Here is an 18,165-nt window from a genome sequence, read left to right on the forward strand (position 1 = left end):
AGTTCGACACTCGCAGATTCCACGTGTATCATGGAGGAGCTTTGACAGGAGCAGGTCGGATACAGCTTCACACCAGGCTCCACTTAAACATGTGGAAAATAAAGACTGGCTCGCTGACAATGACAGAAGTTCACACGAATATTTAACCTGCTAGCAACAACAGCTAGCTATGGGTCAAATGATGCTAACATCGCCACATTGTGATGCTAACCTGGCAGTTTTTAACGGACAGGGAATGAACCGAGATAGCAACACAGTGATGTAGCAGCAGGACGAGAGGACCCGGCGGTGAAGCACCAGCATGTTGTGAGACACTCATAGAACCAGCGTTAGGGTCGACAATGATAACTTCATCTTCAATATTACCATCTTTACCAATGATGTAAACATCCCATTATTGTTTTGTATTTAAGCATATGAAGCTTAAAAGTCAGGACACAGAAACCTACAGGCATGCTTTTGTCACCTGTGTGGGTTTACCGATGGTGTGAAGAGCCTTAACAACAGGCCCTTTACACAGCAGCCATTTTAACATGTCATTGCAGGCAAACACATAGTAATTAATAACATTAATTATTGCCCTGTTCCATTTAGGTTGGCCTGGGAAACACTCTTAATTTACCTTTAACCTAAAAGAGGGAAGTTTAACATACAAGAAGGATACTTTTTCACAGGCATGACTTACAAAAGTAAGTCTACATCATTCATTAACACAGTACCACATCATTCATTAACACAGTACCACATCATTCATTAACACAGTACCACATCATTCATTAACACAGTACCACATCATTCATTAACACAGTACCACATCATGCACAGAGAAGACATTTAAACTCAAATACTAGTGAAGAGCTTACCATCTTCTACAAAAGGTGACAAACACTCAATGCTGCTGCCACAGGAGCCACAAAAACGTCCACTTCGTCCAACAAATTGGTTTCCACGATATGGACAATACATTGCCTGGAGAAAAGGAAGAATGTGAATGCTTAATACTGTAAATTACTCCTAAACAGGGGCTTGCTTTCAGCGCTGTTTCTTCATAGTAACAGGAATGTCTCTATCTCACACAGCTGAGGAGGCGTTCCTCTGAAACACATGCTACTGGAGATCCGTTCCGTCTCTGTAACACTTTACAGTAATAAAGTGGATTATTTATGAAAACAAACCAAAACTTACAGTTTAGTTAAGTTTCCAGGATTCGACCGGCTTTAGAAAGTCCACACGGCTGCAGCAACAACATCCGGTGGTGTGCGTCACTTTTAGGTGTCCTCTGGAAACACTTCCGATGTCGTTTCTTCTACTTGCTGCGCGTTTCTGTAATGTGTTGTGTTGTGTTGTGAAATTGATGAAGATGTTTTCTTACTTTGCTGGTGTTTTGACAACTTGTATGTGTTTTCTTAAGTTGATGTGCGTTGAGCTTTCAGGGCCACCGTAGTACTCTATTGTACTTGTTACATTTTGTCCCCCCCACGCACATAAGCACAGTCACAAACCCAGTAACACAAGCACATTCACATCACAACCCTCTCACCAATTTGTTTCCACTTTCACTTTGGACCCCGCCATTGTATCATAAAGACAGACACCATATTAATAATTATCGTTTATGTATTGGCATCACAAACATCATTTATTCATTTATTCAATTCAAAGCTTCACACACCAAGTCCACGGTGTCATTATAATGACATTTACATTTAGTGTCCACTTGATGGCGCAGTAGAGCAAATGAAGCCCCATGAAGCTTGGGCCCATGAGCGAACCAGTTGGATGGAAAGCTTCAAAGCTTCAAAGCTTCAACGCTTCATGAAGCTTCATGTCGCCATCATTATGTCTGATAAGTAAACACACATCCATCACTGATCAATAATCCAACCTAGTCCTAAAAACAGATTCGGGGACTTTAATATTCATGTTGACAATAATAACGACAGCCCAAAATAATCTCAGGTTCTAAACCAACAACTTGTATCTTTGATCCCATTCTTACAAAATCAGTGAAAGAAATTCTGCCCGTTATTGAGAGTTCGTTAGTGAACATCAATCTGTCGTTATCATCAGGATGAGCCACAGTCCGGGTCCCTTCAAGTCATTACAGATAGGAAAACATGTTTACACAATATGGGCCCTTTAAGCTTTTATTATAAAATAAAACATTAGACAAGAGGAGTTGAAATATTAAAAAGACAGTAAATTAAATTAATCATTTTAACATTTACTTTTACTCTGTTTCCTAATCAATAACATTTGATCACTTTTATGTGAATTAGCTGAAGACCAATGCTTTTAAATAAAGTTGAAAATAAAGTAGAAAACATGTTATTGTATCAAGTGTTTTTTATTTAATTTAAAATCAAACGATAAATCATGAGACGTTTCTGCTTCAGTGTAAAAAGTGAAGTATTGATCAGTGATTTGAAATGTTTCTTCTCACAGTGAATCTGAAGTCGCTGGTGATTGGACGGCTGCAGTGACCACAGCGTTAAGGCCGCTCAGGTGATGCCACACATGACTCCTCCCCCTGAATAAGTTCAAGGGTTAACAGTCACGCTGAAGAAGATCAGCTCAGAGGTCACATGATGAAGGTCCACGCCACGACCTCTGACCCCCTCAAACACCCAAACATTCAAACCATGGAGTGTATTTCCTGTCGTGATGTCACAGTGTTTCAACTTTCAGTGTCTGTAGCACTCCGCTGTTGTCATAGCAACAGCTTGCATCATTTGTCTGACCAATCACAGCCAGAATTCTATCCCATGACCGCCGTCATGCCGACACATTGATGTCCCTCAGAGCGATGGCGGCCGTTGTCCCAGCGGTCGCCGCGGAGGCAGTTGCCGTGGCAGTGGGATGCGGCGGCGGCGTGGGGGGGGACGGAACCGGAAGAGACGAGCTGTTTTGATTGGCTGCTGCGGAGCTGGTTTGGAACAGTATCTGCTGCAACGTCCGTCGAAGGTTCGGATGAAGGCGACGCTGAGTCTGGTAGAAAATCTCCACGGCAACGCACTTCAACACGCCGGCGACCAGGTCCTCGTACAGCGGCACCGTGTACATCCTGGACGTCTGTGCAACATGAGGACAGCTGTCAGAGACTCACAGGAGCTCAATGAACGCAGAATAATACTCTTCATCAGCAACAATACTGCAGTGATACCAGCAGCCTGGCAGCACTGCAGTGTCAGTGTGTGTGTGTCGTATCAGTCGGAGCATCGTGGTGTTCTCACGTGTTTGTGCAGAAAGGCTCGGACTCGTGGGACGTCGGGATGGAACGTGTTCCTCACGACCATCTGAAGCCAGCGGATCTGAACCTCAGCGTTCAAACCGTCAAACAGAGACGAGTAACAACTAGACAGACTCAGCATCACATCTGAGGAGACAAAGAGACAAACAGTCAGAGGGACAAACAGTCAGAGAGACAAAGAGTCAGAGGGTCAAACAGTCAGAGGGACAAAGAGTCAGAGAGACAAAGAGTCAGAGAGACAAACAGTCAGAGGGACAAAGAGTCAGAGGGACAAACAGTCAGAGGGACAAAGAGTCAGAGAGACCAAGAGTCAGAGAGACAAAGAGACAGAGAGACAAAGAGACAGAGAGACAAACAGTCAGAGAGACAAAGAGTCAGGGAGACAAAGAGAAAGGGAGACAAACAGTCAGAGGGACAAAGAGTCAGAGAGACAAAGAGTCAGAGAAACAAACAGTCATAGGGACAAAGAGTCAGGGAGACAAACAGTCATAGGGACAAAGAGTCAGGGAGACAAACAGTCAGAGGGACAAAGAGTCAGAGAGACAAAGAGACAGAGAGACAAAGAGTCAGAGGGACATAATCAGAGAAAGAGATAAAGAGAAAGTGAGACAAAGAGTCAGTGAGACAAAGAGTCAGGGAGACAAACAGTCAGAGGGACAAAGAGTCAGAGAGACAAACAGTCAGAGGGACAAACAGTCAGAGGGACAAAGAGTCAGAGAGACAAACAGTCAGGGAGACAAAGAGACAGAGAGACAAACAGTCAGAGGGACAAACAGTCAGAGGGACATAATCAGAGAAAGAGATAAAGAGAAAGTGAGACAAAGAGTCAGGGAGACAAAGAGTCAGAGAGACAAAGAGTTAGGGAGACATAATCAGAGAAAGAGATAAAGAGAAAGTGAGACAAAGAGTCACAGGCACAAAGAGATAAAGAGACAGAGTCAGAGAGTCAGAGAGACAAAGAGTCAGGGAGACAAAGAGTCAGAGAGACAAACAGTCAGAGGGACAAAGAGTCAGAGAGACAAAGAGTCAGAGGGACAAAGAGTCAGAGAGACAAAGAGTCATAGGGACAAAGAGTCAGGGAGACAAAGAGTCAGGGAGACAAACAGTCAGAGGGACAAAGAGTCAGAGAGACAAAGAGACAGAGAGACAAAGAGTCAGAGGGACATAATCAGAGAAAGAGATAAAGAGAAAGTGAGACAAAGAGTCAGTGAGACAAAGAGTCAGGGAGACAAACAGTCAGAGGGACAAAGAGTCAGAGAGACAAACAGTCAGAGGGACAAACAGTCAGAGGGACAAAGAGTCAGAGAGACAAACAGTCAGGGAGACAAAGAGACAGAGAGACAAACAGTCAGAGGGACAAACAGTCAGAGGGACATAATCAGAGAAAGAGATAAAGAGAAAGTGAGACAAAGAGTCAGGGAGACAAAGAGTCAGAGAGACAAAGAGTCAGGGAGACATAATCAGAGAAAGAGATAAAGAGAAAGTGAGACAAAGAGTCACAGGCACAAAGAGATAAAGAGACAGAGTCAGAGAGTCAGAGAGACAAAGAGTCCGGGAGACAAAGAGTCAGAGAGACATAATCAGAGAAAGAGATAAAGAGAAAGGGAGACAAAGAGTCACAGGCACAAAGAGATAAAGAGACAGAGTCAGAGAGTCAGAGAGACAAAGAGTCAGGGAGACAAAGAGTCAGAGAGACAAACAGTCAGAGGGACAAAGAGTCAGAGAGACAAAGAGTCAGAGGGACAAAGAGTCAGAGAGACAAAGAGTCAGAGAAACAAACAGTCAGAGAGACAAAGAGTCAGAGGGTCAAACAGTCAGAGGGACAAAGAGTCAGGGAGACAAAGAGAAAGGGAGACAAACAGTCAGAGGGACAAAGAGTCAGAGAGACAAAGAGTCAGAGAAACAAACAGTCAGAGAGACAAAGAGTCAGAGGGTCAAACAGTCAGAGGGACAAAGAGTCAGGGAGACAAAGAGTCAGGGAGACAAACAGTCAGAGGGACAAAGAGTCAGAGAGACAAAGAGACAGAGAGACAAAGAGTCAGAGGGACATAATCAGAGAAAGAGATAAAGAGAAAGTGAGACAAAGAGTCAGTGAGACAAAGAGTCAGGGAGACAAACAGTCAGAGGGACAAAGAGTCAGAGAGACAAACAGTCAGAGGGACAAACAGTCAGAGGGACAAAGAGTCAGAGAGACAAACAGTCAGGGAGACAAAGAGACAGAGAGACAAACAGTCAGAGGGACAAACAGTCAGAGGGACATAATCAGAGAAAGAGATAAAGAGAAAGTGAGACAAAGAGTCAGGGAGACAAAGAGTCAGAGAGACAAAGAGTCAGGGAGACATAATCAGAGAAAGAGATAAAGAGAAAGTGAGACAAAGAGTCACAGGCACAAAGAGATAAAGAGACAGAGTCAGAGAGTCAGAGAGACAAAGAGTCAGGGAGACAAAGAGTCAGAGAGACATAATCAGAGAAAGAGATAAAGAGAAAGGGAGACAAAGAGTCACAGGCACAAAGAGATAAAGAGACAGAGTCAGAGAGTCAGAGAGACAAAGAGTCAGGGAGACAAAGAGTCAGAGAGACAAACAGTCAGAGGGACAAAGAGTCAGAGAGACAAAGAGTCAGAGGGACAAAGAGTCAGAGAGACAAAGAGTCAGAGAAACAAACAGTCAGAGGGACATAATCAGAGAAAGAGATAAAGAGAAAGGGACACAAAGAGTCACAGGCACAAAGAGTCAGAGAGTCAGGCACAATGGGAAAGAGTCAGGGAGACAAAGATTCAGAAACAAAGAGTCAGAGAGACAAAGAGAGAGTGACAGAAAGATTCAGAGAGACAAAGTGACAAAATTAGAGAGAGAAATAAAGAGACAGAAACAGAGCCAGAGAGACAAAGAGTCAGAGAGACAAAGAGTCAGAGAGTCAAAGGGACAAAATCTGAGACAGAGACAAAGAGACACCTGCCTCATCATCTCTGGATCAACAAAGTGTCCCTGTGACCTGATGATGTCACAGCAGGAAGGGGAGGTACCATGTGTTACCGTGTGGCAGCGGCGAGTGGTCCAACATGCGGTCGAGGAACAGGACGATCTGAAAGGTGCTCCAGGCTGAGAGGTCAAAGGTCGTCAGGGCGCTACGGTCGGGGGCGTGGCTTCTCGTCCACAGGTCACACAGATCCTGGACGGGCCGGATCAGAGCGCCCCCTGCTGACAGGTCAGGCTCATATGGAGGAGGTCCACAGCCGTTCAGCCAGCGCTCGAACTCCAGGCCTGATGACAGGGGGAGGGGCTAGGGTTTCATTTCTGATGTTTTTTTGGAAAAAAATGAGTCGCCGCCCCCTTCTCACCTTCTCTGTGGGCGGGGTCATGCAGCTCAGGGAAATAACACAGGAAGTAGTCGATAAGGTCGTCAGCGACAACGCTTTTAAACTGGAACTGAGAGATGAAGTCCTGAGAACACACAGCACACGGTGACCTCTGACCTCAGGTGGACAGTGATGTTGTGTGTGTGTGTGTGTGTGTGTGTCTGTGTGTGTGTGTGTGTGTGTGCTGACCCTGAGGAAACGGTCGAAGCGCCGGACGTCTCCACTGAGCTGCGACAGATACGACACGAAGCAGAAACCTTTCTCGTAGGTGAACAGATTCATCAGAGAGCTCGGATTCACACCTGGAGGCGGGAGGAGTGATGTCATCACATCTGTGTGTGTGTGTGTTTGTGTGTGTGTGTGTCTGTGTGTGTGTGTGTTACCTGGCTCAAACTTGATCTGCAGTTTGCTCACAGGGTTGTTGTCTCCAAGGAGACGCAGCTGTCTGTGGAGGGCGTCCAATCGCACGACAGTTTCCAGACAGGTGAAGGCCTCACCTGCAGTTGTCATAGAAACCGTTACACACTCTGGCCAAAAGAATGTGGACATCATGACTATCAGTAGAAGTAGAAGTATTCTAGAAGTATTCCAGAAGTTTTTCAGCAGTATTTTAGCCTTTTTTCTTTTGTAGTATTTCAGCAACATTTTCATAGTGATCTCGTCGTATTTACAGAAGTATTTCCATTGTATTTTAAACAGTACATTCCAGGGTATGTTCCACAGTACTAAGCAGTACTCCTACCGTACGCCTCGGTGGTGATCCTCCTCTGGGCGTAGGTCGCCAGCCCTTCGCTCAGCCACATCTCCTCCCACGTGGCGTTGGTCACGGCGTTTCCAAACCAGCCGTGTGCGATCTCGTGGATGACGTCGATCAGAAGGAACTCGCTGCTCTCCAGGATGGAGGCGATGATGAAGGTGAGACAGGGATTCTCCATGGCGACGATGGGGAAGGAGGGGGGAAGGAACACGATGTCACACCTGGGGGATGTGGGTGTGGTTTACTCATGTTTTCTGTCCTTAAAGGGAAAGTTCTCCGGTTGTCTCCTCCCCACGATGCCGATCATTCACCATTAACCCCCGAAACCCCCCCCCCTCATGGTGAGGGACCCCCCCCTCGGACTCACCTGCCCCACAGGTAGGGGCCGAACAGCTCCTCGGCCACGCCCAGCCAGCGCTCCACACTGCCCCCTAGCTTCTTTACCGCACAGGACAACAAACATGGCTCCGCCCACACTCGACTTCTACAGAAGTGGACAGAGGTCAAAGGTCATGAGTCATCCTATTACGATAGATTGGTATTATTCGGACCCACCTCGGGCCGACGTCCACGTGCTGCATCTCGCCCGCCACCAGCGCCACCAGGTAGGAGGGGACAGGCGAGTCCATGGAGAACTGGAAGACCCGGTCCGCTTTGGAGTAGGAGCTCCGAGACGCACTCATCAGCACCGTGACGCCATCCGGAACCTGGAGACCAAGAGGACCACGAAGACCAGACATCACGTCCAACGCTTCAGACACATGAGTCCAGCAGGTCAGGGGTCAAAGGTCAGGACTCACCCTGATGGTCGCCGTGTACGTGCTTTTAACGGCGGGCGTGTCGAAGCACGGGAAGAAGGAGCGGTTACACACCGAGTGACCCTGAGTGAAGACCAGAGGACGAGACTGTCCACAGGTCAGCTCCGAGTCCAACCACCAGATCTGAGAGAGAGAGAGAGAGAGAGGGAGAGGGAGAGGGAGGGAGGGAGCGAGAGGGAGGGAGAGAGAGAGAGAGACAGGGAGAGAGAGAGAGGGAGAGGGACAGAGAGAGAGAGATAGAGAGAGAGGGAGAGGGACAGAGAGAGAGAGATAGAGGGGGGGAGGGAGAGAGAGAGAGAGAGGGAGAGAGGGAGGGAGAGAGAGAGAGAGAGAGAGAGAGAGAGAGAGAGAGAGAGAGAGAGACAGGGAGAGAGAGAGAGAGAGAGAGGGAGAGAGAGGGAGAGAGAGAGAGAGGGAGAGGGAGGGAGAGAGAGGGAGAGTGAGAGGGAGAGAGAGAGAGAGGGGGATAGGGAGAGAGGCAGAGAGAGAGAGAGAGAACAAGAGAGCGTCCACATGAGAGACGTCTGTGTTGTGGATCGGGGACAGTGTGTGGACAGTGTGTGGACAGTGTGTAGACAGTGTGTAGACAGTGTGTAGACAGTGTGGAGACAGTGTGGAGACAGTGTAGACAGTGTGTAGACAGTGTGGAGACAGTGTGGAGACAGTGTGGAGACAGTGTGGAGACAGTGTGGAGACAGTGTGGAGACAGTGTGGAGACAGTGTGTGGACAGTGTGTGGACAGTGTGTAGACAGTGTGTAGACAGTGTGGAGACAGTGTGGAGACAGTGTGGAGACAGTGTGTAGACAGTGTGGAGACAGTGTGTGGACAGTGTGTGGACAGTGTGTGGACAGTGTGTAGACAGTGTGTAGACAGTGTGTAGACAGTGTGGAGACAGTGTGGAGACAGTGTGGAGACAGTGTGGAGACAGTGTGGAGACAGTGTGTGGACAGTGTGTAGACAGTGTGTGGACAGTGTGTAGACAGTGTGCTGGTCTCTTACCGCCGGGCCCTCGGTGGTCTTGTAGCGGACGGTGATCTGGATCAGGCGTCCTGGTCTCACCGCCGCCGGCGGGAGGCTGATATTGAGGGAGGAGCCGTAGTCTGTGAAGGGGTCGACCCGGTACGTGAGGGACACGGGCTCCTCCTGCCCGGACCCCCCGGACCCCGGGGCCTTGCAGTCGATCGAGTGGATCAACAGAGAGCAGTGGGAGTCCAGGACCAGGGTGCGGACCCCCGGGTGGACTGGGATCAGATCCAGAACCAGCCAGCCGCTCATCTCCTTCACAGCAAAGTTCAGGCGCAGGTCCAGGTGGAAGTGTCTCAGCTGGAAGCAGCTGAAGTTCGACGCTGAGGCCACGTCCACCAGGGGGCGTCGCACGGACTCTGGGCCCACCTGGGGGGGGTCTCCGAGCCGCCAGGCCCCAGAGACCGGAAGGGGTCTGCGGCAGCAGCACAGTGAGGCGGGGGTCTGCTGGAGCTCTGCCATCCTGGACCCGGGTCCGAATCAAACCTGGACTAGATTCATCAAGACCCAAAGAACCACTTTGAGTTCAGACCAGGTTCCAACCTGCGTCTGAACTCACGAACTACCCGAGCACCTGGTCTCCTGATCCAGATCCAGACCTGACTCTGGTTCCAGGTCCCGGCTCAGCTCACCAGCGAACACACTCATGTTAACTACTACTCACTACTAACTAACCACGTGACCTGTTTATTAATCATCTGAGCTCAACTCTGAATTTAAACATGAACCCAAACTACATTAAAACAATTAAACTGGAAGTGAACCAGTGAACTCCAGTCCGACCCGGGTTAACTAACCCAGTCTAACTCAACACGATACCAACTCGTCAAACTAAGCTAATTTAAACCGGTTAGCTGTAGCCGAGTAGCAGCTTTGTCTTTAACCCACTTTAGCCCGTTTAACTAACCTGGTTAGCACAGGAGCTAATTAGCGCGGTGTCATTAGCATTAGCAGCAGAGGGAGGTTTAATGGGTTAGAACAGCCGGGCTCGCTGCTCCCTGTCCCGGGCACTGAGTCCACATCCTGCCGGTGGGTCCGCTGCTCGCCGGGGGGGGGGGGTGGGTCCGTGTGTGTGTGTCTGTGTGTGTGTGTGTGTGTCTGTCTGTGTGTGTGTGTGTCTCTGTGTGAGAGAGAGACAGAGAAGAGTGTGAGACACGGAGACACCGGAGGAGACAAACAGGAAGTAATAGCAGGAAAAGTTTCTTAGCAGAGGGGGCGCTGTGGAGCAGTAAGAACATCTCAGGGTCAAAGGTCAGCGCGGGGGGTGAGCGTGGGTGAACCAACCTGAACTATGCAAACTAAAAGACGAACCCGAACCTAAACCTAGACCTGATCTAACCCTCAACCTTCCTCTGACCATAGAACCAGGTGAGGATTCATCTCAGCCTCAGGTGTGGAATCATCTCAGCCTCAGGTGTGGAATCATCTCAGCCTCGGGTGTGGAATCATCTCAGCCTCAGGTGTGGAATCATCTCAGCCTCGGGTGTGGAATCATCTCAGTCTCAGGTGTGGAATCATCTCAGTCTCAGGTGTGGAATCATCTCAGCCTCGGGTGTGGAATCATCTCAGCCTCAGGTGTGGAATCATCTCAGTCTCAGGTGTGGAATCATCTCAGTCTCAGGTGTGGAATCATCTCAGCCTCAGGCGTGGAATCATCTCAGCCTCAGGTGTGGAATCATCTCAGCCTCGGGTGTGGAATCATCTCAGCCTCGGGTGTGGAATCATCTCAGCCTCAGGTGTGGAACCATCTCAGCCTCAGGTGTGGAACCATCTCAGCCTCAGGTGTGGAATCATCTCAGCCTCAGGTGTGGAATCATCTCAGCCTCAGGTGTGGAATCATCTCAGCCTGGGGTGTGGAATCATCTCAGTCTCAGGTGTGGAATCATCTCAGCCTCGGGTGTGGAATCATCTCAGTCTCAGGTGTGGAATCATCTCAGCCTCAGGCGTGGAATCATCTCAGCCTCAGGTGTGGAATCATCTCAGCTTCAGGTGTGGAATCATCTCAGCCTCAGGTGTGGAATCATCTCAGTCTCAGGTGTGGAATCATCTCAGCCTGGGGTGTGGAATCATCTCAGCCTCAGGTGTGGAATCATCTCAGTCTCAGGTGTGGAATCATCTCAGGTGTGGAATCATCTCAGCCTCAGGTGTGGAATCATCTCAGCCTCAGTTGTGAAGTCAACTCAGCCTCAGGTGTGGAATCATCTCAGCCTCAGGTGTGGAATCATCTCAGCCTGGGGTGTGGAATCATCTCAGCCTGGGGTGTGGAATCATCTCAGCCTCAGGTGTGGAATCATCTCAGTCTCGGGTGTGGAATCATCTCAGCCTCAGGTGTGGAATCATCTCAGCCTCGGGTGTGGAATCATCTCAGCCTCGGGTGTGGAATCATCTCAGCCTCGGGTGTGGAATCATGTCAGCCTCGGGTGTGGAATCATCTCAGCCTCGGGTGTGGAATCATCTCAGCTTCAGGTGTGGAATCATCTCAGCCTCAGGTGTGGAGGCAGACTCCTTTTGGACGCTGGAGATTCAAACCTTCATGATGAAGATCTCATCACGTGTTACTGACGGGACTTCTTCACCAGAGTCCTGCTGCTCCAGGATCTCAGCTGCAGCCACATGGTGGATCCTGATGGACTATGATCAACATGTCTCCTCACATCTTCTACCATCACTGACAGGAACTCCTCAGTTCATCTCCCCCTTCTTCTCTATCAGACATTTTGTATAAATACTTTAAAGATGATACAAACTGTTTATGATCACTGTAGTAAATCCTGTTCTTCACCCTTCACAAGTTCTGACGTTTCTCCTTCTGCACCAGAACATCTGAAGAACAGTTTGTCACTGAGGAGCATTGAACAGTGGGCCGGGGTCACTTGAAGGACACATGACCCGGGTTAGGTCTTTGACCCGGGTTAGGAGGAGTCGAGAGACATCAGGACACAGTGGTGGACTCCACCCTAATCAGCTTCAACACCATCACAGTGTCACTACTCTAACCCTCCACAATAAAAGCATGTGGTTTTAACACAGGAAAAGACACTGTCCTGGTTCAGGTCCACAGCTCTGTGGTGCATCATGGGAAATAGAGTCCCTTAGTTCTGTCTGACAGGATCACAACCCTGAGAAGTGCAGGTGACCCGTCGGAGTCATGTTCATCATTAAAGAAACTTTTATAGTTTACTCTACTTTTATTATTTCACTGATCTGATTGGTCAGACTTCTTTACTTGAGTGACCCACCCGTTACCATGGTTTCTCACCCAGTCACTGGTGAACCAGTGGTTACCTGTATAACCACACTTCCCAGAGCTGCCAGGCTCACACTGTACCAGTCTGACTATCCAACAGGAAGTGGCCACCTTCCCAGAATGCTGCGCTGCCCCCTGCTGGAGGCTGGTGTCGCTGCAAGACGGTTCAAACTACAGTGAAATAAGTTTATTCTTGTTGAACCTGTGAAAAACAAATATGTACATGTACTCGAGTACAGTGTGACATCAGCAGGTCTGACACATTCTGATTGGAGGAAATATTGAATGAATAAAACAGAGACAAGACGCAGCTTTGACCATTCTGATCATTTTATTGTTTCTGTACAAACAACACGTGACGCCGGCGTCTTCAGACTCGAGAGGGATACAGCATCTGCAAGAGGGGAAGTCACATCGTCAGCCTTCACAATAAAAGCACAACACTGATCTGAGTAGCAGAGGAGGCGCTCCTAAACGGAGTCTGGATCAGACCTGGTTCTGTCAGATTTTAATGATCATCATGAGGCAAGAAAATTCTGATTGTGCTTCACACCTCATGATGTTTTCTTGGAGAAATTGTGTTTGGAAAGTTTTGACTTTTGCCCCCGAGCCCGTGTGTGAGCAGACCCGGGTGGGAGCAGACCCGGGTGTGAGCAGACCCGGGTGGGAGCAGACCCGGGTGTGAGCAGACCCGGGTGTGAGCAGACCCGGGTGTGAACAGACCCGGGTGGGAACAGACCCGATGCTTCTGAAACCTGAACTCTAATCACACGTCTCCATAAGCTTCTCCTCTCATCTTAACACCCTTTCAGTTTTAAATCAGAAAAAGATCAAGGTACAAGACTGAACAGAATTATCTTCAGAATGCAGAACTACAAATCCCATAATCCATTGCAAATAGTCAGAACACTCCCAGAATTGAATCTTGTTTCCATTTTCCTCATTAATAAAAACAGCAGCGCGGTAGAAATCAAGATCACTCAGAACCTGATGTGACGCCATGACCTCACAGCTGTGGTAGTTAACGCTGGGCGATAAAACGCTTTTGATAATTATGGCGATATAACTTTCCCTCCTGAATATTTAAGACATGTCGATATAACGTTGATAGAACTCATCCCGTCCATGAGAACAGGAACAGCCAGTGATAATGAGCAGATTATCACGATAAGACCTTTTCCATATCGCCCGGCTCTGAGACGTTTCCATGCCAACAGTCAGATGTTGCTCCTACACTGGACTGTGGTAGAAGAGCTTCTCCTTGACAGTGTGAATATTAAATCAGTGTATATTCATACTTGTAACATCTACATGAGAATAAGACTCCCACTATGAAGCGCGAAAGGGCGGAGCTTCAGGACGACTCACCACTCGGACTCGGTGGCCCATGGCTTTGGCCGGCAGGTTGCTGGAGAACTTGGCTCGGACCATCCCGCTGCTGCCGTGAGCTCGGGTCACTTTGCCCCAGATCACTCGGGTCTTGTTGGGTTTACCGCCGGGTGTCACTGTGTTCCTGAGGAAACAAACATGGTGGCACACGCGGATTCTGAGGTCAGTACAAGTGGAGCCAGTTGGATGAAAACACACGTTAGGTGAAGCGGGAACTCCGCCCCTGAGTTGACGAAGCTCCTCCCCGTTGTTCATGCTCCGTTCTCTTGTGCTGTACTTTGAATTATTCACATTAACCCAACGCCACTACTTCGAACAATATTCAGACCAAAGGTCACAACTTTTCAAAATAAGAGCTTTGTAGTTCAGCTCAGTATAAAACATTGTATTCAGATGAAGACAAACAGGAAGTTGCTGCCATGATGGAGATCAGCTCCTCCCTCTCAATCTGATGAAATACATAATTAAATTAAAATAGTCTTTGGTGATTTTGACCAACGGTTTGACCCAGTTATCAACCACTGCTGTAGTTTATCTGAGGACCTAGAAGAAGACATGTTTAACCCTGTCCACAGACTAAAGACACTGCCCCCCCCGACTGATACGGAGAGCTTGTTGACTGTTTATTCAAGTTTGATTAATATTCCACTAATCACGCGTTCGAACCAAGGTGAGAACTCAACTTTCTGATTTATAATGACCACGACGAGTGAAGATGACCAGAGAAACGAGACATGTCCACTGGAGAGACGCTTACTTCTTGGCCTTGTAGACGTAGGCGCAGCGTTTGCCCAGGTAGAAGTCCACCTCGTCCCGGGTGTAGCATCCCTCCACCTTCAGCAGCGCCGTGTGCTCACGCTGGTTCCTCAGACCGCGCTTGTAGCCGGTGAAGATGGCCTTGCTCCAGAGTCTGGGGACAGGAGACAGGAGTCAGGGGACAGGAGACGATCATGGAGGACTGATTCCTAACAGAACGTCCCTGGATCAGGTCCTGTAAGGACACTCAGGGGACCGACCGGACCAGGTCCTGTGAGGACGCTCAGGGGACCAACCGGACCAGGTCCTGTGAGGATGCCCAGGGAACCGACCCGGGGACGGTCCTGTGAGGACGCCCAGGGGACCGACCCGGGGACGGTCCCCTGGGCGTCCTCAACACATCTACACCAACACTGTTCTGTTTGTTTACTTCCTGAGTTGTTGGTTATAAAACCCGGGAACTAGTTTCTGTTGCTTTGGGTTTTGGACCTCGTGTGTTGACACTTATCTAACCCTAACCATGTGGATTTAACCTTCTTTCCTTTGGTTATTTCTGTTTAGGTAGTTTTATGTATTTACTGTTACTAATGTTGGTGTTTTAATGAAACCCTTCTACACATTGTCCTGCTCAGAGGGACAGCACAGGACTTAGTGAACCATGTAGGACATTGTGTCTGTCTCACCTTCCAGGCATCGTACGTCTGCTTCAGTTCACCTGTGAGACAAAACACAGGGCACACCAGGATCATGTACTGAAGCTTTACATTGTCCCAGGGACACATGTGACCAAGTGGTCGGGGACAGATACAGAGACACAGAGGACAGAGACACAGGACATGGACAGAGACACATGCAACAAGGACAGACAAGCACAGAAGAGGACACGGACGACGAGGACAGGAACACAGGGACATGCAACGAGGACATGAACAGACAGACACAGATAAACAGGGACACAGACACCGTCCACCCAGCCATTCACACCAGCTCGGGAGTCCCGGATTCGGGGATCTGACCCAGGACCGGAGACCCGATCCTGGGTCAGATCCCGGCCGCCACCCAGCGGGTCTGTGCCCGGAGGAAGCCCGGGACCGAGCCCGTGGGAGGGCCGGGTTTAGACCGCGGTGTTGCCTGGCTCGGTCCCCGGGCTTCAGGCCACATGGACCGGGAGCGGAAGCGGAGTCTCCTCCGCTCCTCCGGCCGGACTGCGCTCCTGGTAGCGGCCCATCCAGCCCGCATCTCCGCCATCGCTCGCCCCACACCGCCCCTCCGCGGCCGGGCAGCGGAGCGCCGCTGGCCCGCGGCCCGGAGCCGAACATCGGTCAAAAAGAACCGAGCGTTTCACTGTGAATGAAGAGTTTGTCCGACATGTTGGATTCTTACCGTCACTGCGGGAAAGATGGCGGAAGGAAAGAACGGCCCAGAGGCATGCTGGGTAGTTATGATCCTCAGAGGTGCCTGCGGAGCTGCCTGATCAAAACAAACCATTTATTTACATTTTAAACCATTAAGCTGTTGGGAAAAGATTTAATTAACGATGTTAACTGGTTTATTTTAACAAAAACCACCAAAGAAAAAAGTTATATTATTATTTTATGTTCTCTTTATTTTGAAACAAATGTAAATGCACAATAATCTGATGTTGTATTAAGTTTTATCATTCATTCACATTTTCTTATTATTATATGTAATATTTATCAATAATTATGTATTACTTTCTTCAGAAAATATTTATTTGTTTAAGTATTACTAGTTTTGTGTGTGTGTTTAACTAACTCTTTGAACACTCTAAAAAGTTGAATACAATTTTATTCCATCAGGAAGAAAGCATTGACTTTATACAAATGAAGAAATGTGACGCATCATCAGGTCACAAACTCCAAAATAAAACCTAATCTGTGATGAAATGATTGAATATTATTGAGTTCAGTGTAAAGAGAGAAACTGAGGGAACATAAACTGGGACATTTCATAGATGAAAATCTTTCTAGAATCATCATTTGATCATTTGTCTTTATTTGTGACAAAGATCTTTTAAAGTTCATGTAAAACATTTCTACTCAGTTTCCATCGGTGATCATGACACAGACCACCAGGGGGTTACAGGGTGGATTACCCCGGTCACTAAACCCAGAACAGGGAAATTAAGTAACTGAACTTCAACTTCATGTTTCAAGGACATACAACCTGGATGAGCTGTAATTTTCTTTTATTAAACTCAGATAAAACAGAGGTTCTAATACTCAGAGAAGCATTATCCAATGATGAAGCTGCTCTAGATCACATGACCCTCATCTTTGATCTGGATTTGTCTTTTGATTCTCACTCAAAACAATGATGATAATAATAACAACAACAATGATAAATAAATAAGTAATGATAATAATACACAGTTTGCTCCGCCCTCACAGACCTGACGTGATGACGTTGCCGGGTGTTCGCAGACGTCACACGCACTCGCCTGGGAGCGGACGCTCCGGAGCTCCGGCCTCAGAGCGGAGCAGCTGCTGCAGCGGGTCCGAGCATGAGGTGAGTGAAGCGGGCAGAGTGAGAGCGAGAGTCCGCTCTGCAGCTCCAGAGCTTCCTCCAGTGATTATTGATCAAAACCTCCTGTGAGACACTTATGATAGAATCATGTTTAATGATGGTTTAAGATCATGTTAGATTAAAACATTATATTATTTCAATAATTTTACTAGTTCTTTTATTTATATAACCTTTGTTTATTTTTCTGACGTTCTAAAGTTGTTGTGACGTCACTGATGTCCTCACTGACTCTTCTGTGTGACGTTCCAGGCGTCTTCTGTTCCTCACCGTCATGGCGTTGGCGCTCACCGCTCAGGTGTCTCTCTTTGAGATGTACGGCAGCCTGCAGTCTCCAAACTTCCCCGAGCCGTATCCCCGGGAGACGCAGCTGCGCTGGAACGTTAGCGTCCCCGACGGCTTCCAGGTCCAACTCTACTTCAGCCACTTTGACCTGGAGCCGTCCTACCTGTGTGAGTACGACTTTGTCAAGGTGAGACACCGGAGCATCATGGGAACTTTCTGTCTCCTGGTTTCCACAGATGGAGCATCCTCAGTCGCCGTGGTAACAGCTGCATGAGTTGAATGCATGAATTAGTAACGCAACGAAAATCCAGTATATCCAGCCTACTACACGTGTTCATCACCAAAGTAACGTGTTCATCACCGAAGTAACGTGTTCATCTCCGAGATAACGTGTTCAACACCGAGATAACTTGTTCAACACCGAGATAACTTGTTCAACACCAAAATAACGTGTTCAACACCGAGATAACGTGTTCAACACCGAGATAACGTGTTCATCACCGAAGTAACGTGTTCATCTCCGAGATAACGTGTTCAACACCGCGATAACGTGTTCATCACCGAAGTAACGTGTTCATCTCCGAGATAACGTGTTCATCACCGAGGTAACGTGTTCATCACCGAGATAATGTGTTCAACACCGAGATAACGTGTTCATCTCCGAGATAACGTGTTCAACACCGAGATAACGTGTTCATCACCGAGATAATGTGTTCATCACCGAGAAAACGTGTTCA

At 48.2% G+C, this 18,165-nt stretch overlaps 3 protein-coding genes across 3 annotated transcripts in view; 1 reads left to right on the plus strand and 2 right to left on the minus strand.

Moving 5' to 3' along the window:
- Window positions 1-1,897: 1,897 nt before the first annotated feature.
- On the minus strand, window positions 1,898-10,240 carry rnpepl1 (arginyl aminopeptidase like 1). Its single transcript, XM_061073817.1, has 11 exons — window positions 9,184-10,240; window positions 8,166-8,306; window positions 7,921-8,072; window positions 7,733-7,849; window positions 7,351-7,586; window positions 6,992-7,105; window positions 6,798-6,910; window positions 6,591-6,693; window positions 6,286-6,513; window positions 3,234-3,376; window positions 1,898-3,072 (listed from the first exon to the last, which is right to left on the minus strand). Exons 1-11 carry the CDS (start codon window positions 9,667-9,669, stop codon window positions 2,776-2,778), a joined length of 2,130 nt encoding a protein of 709 aa, XP_060929800.1. The 5' UTR covers window positions 9,670-10,240; the 3' UTR covers window positions 1,898-2,775.
- A 2,522-nt stretch (window positions 10,241-12,762) lies between these two features.
- Window positions 12,763-16,037, minus strand: rpl35a (ribosomal protein L35a). The gene is made up of 5 exons (XM_061073885.1): window positions 15,983-16,037; window positions 15,283-15,314; window positions 14,601-14,753; window positions 13,823-13,967; window positions 12,763-12,848 (listed from the first exon to the last, which is right to left on the minus strand). Exons 2-5 carry the CDS (start codon window positions 15,291-15,293, stop codon window positions 12,825-12,827), a joined length of 333 nt encoding a protein of 110 aa, XP_060929868.1. The 5' UTR covers window positions 15,294-15,314; window positions 15,983-16,037; the 3' UTR covers window positions 12,763-12,824.
- Window positions 16,038-17,053: 1,016 nt separating this feature from the next.
- Window positions 17,054-18,165, plus strand: part of masp1 (MBL associated serine protease 1) — an 11,701-nt gene continuing 10,589 nt past the window's right edge. Inside the window, exons 1-2 of the mRNA XM_061073814.1 lie at window positions 17,054-17,128; window positions 17,396-17,615. Of these exons, the coding sequence (XP_060929797.1) occupies window positions 17,124-17,128; window positions 17,396-17,615 (225 nt within the window). The 5' untranslated portion in view covers window positions 17,054-17,123. The remainder of the gene's footprint in view (window positions 17,129-17,395; window positions 17,616-18,165) is intronic.

Source organism: Limanda limanda, chromosome 6 (genome assembly GCF_963576545.1).
Source record: "Limanda limanda chromosome 6, fLimLim1.1, whole genome shotgun sequence".
Lineage (NCBI taxonomy): Eukaryota > Metazoa > Chordata > Actinopteri > Pleuronectiformes > Pleuronectidae > Limanda > Limanda limanda.

Bases quoted from the DNA above. Each gene is read 5' to 3' on its own strand.
- rnpepl1 (XM_061073817.1), bottom strand. From the start codon at position 9,669: ATGGCAGAGCTCCAGCAGACCCCCGCCTCACTGTGCTGCTGCCGCAGA. The intron at 7,106-7,350 runs GTAGGAGTACTG...TGACAACTGCAG, and splicing joins GATCACCACCGAGGCGTACG to GTGAGGCCTTCACCTGTCTG. The intron at 3,073-3,233 runs GTGAGAACACCA...CATGTTGCACAG, and splicing joins GAGCCTTTCTGCACAAACAC to ACGTCCAGGATGTACACGGT.
- rpl35a (XM_061073885.1), bottom strand. The intron at 13,968-14,600 runs GTAAGCGTCTCT...TTGTTTCCTCAG, and splicing joins TACGTCTACAAGGCCAAGAA to GAACACAGTGACACCCGGCG. The intron at 12,849-13,822 runs GTGAGTCGTCCT...CCCCTCTTGCAG, and splicing joins TGGGCCACCGAGTCCGAGTG to ATGCTGTATCCCTCTCGAGT.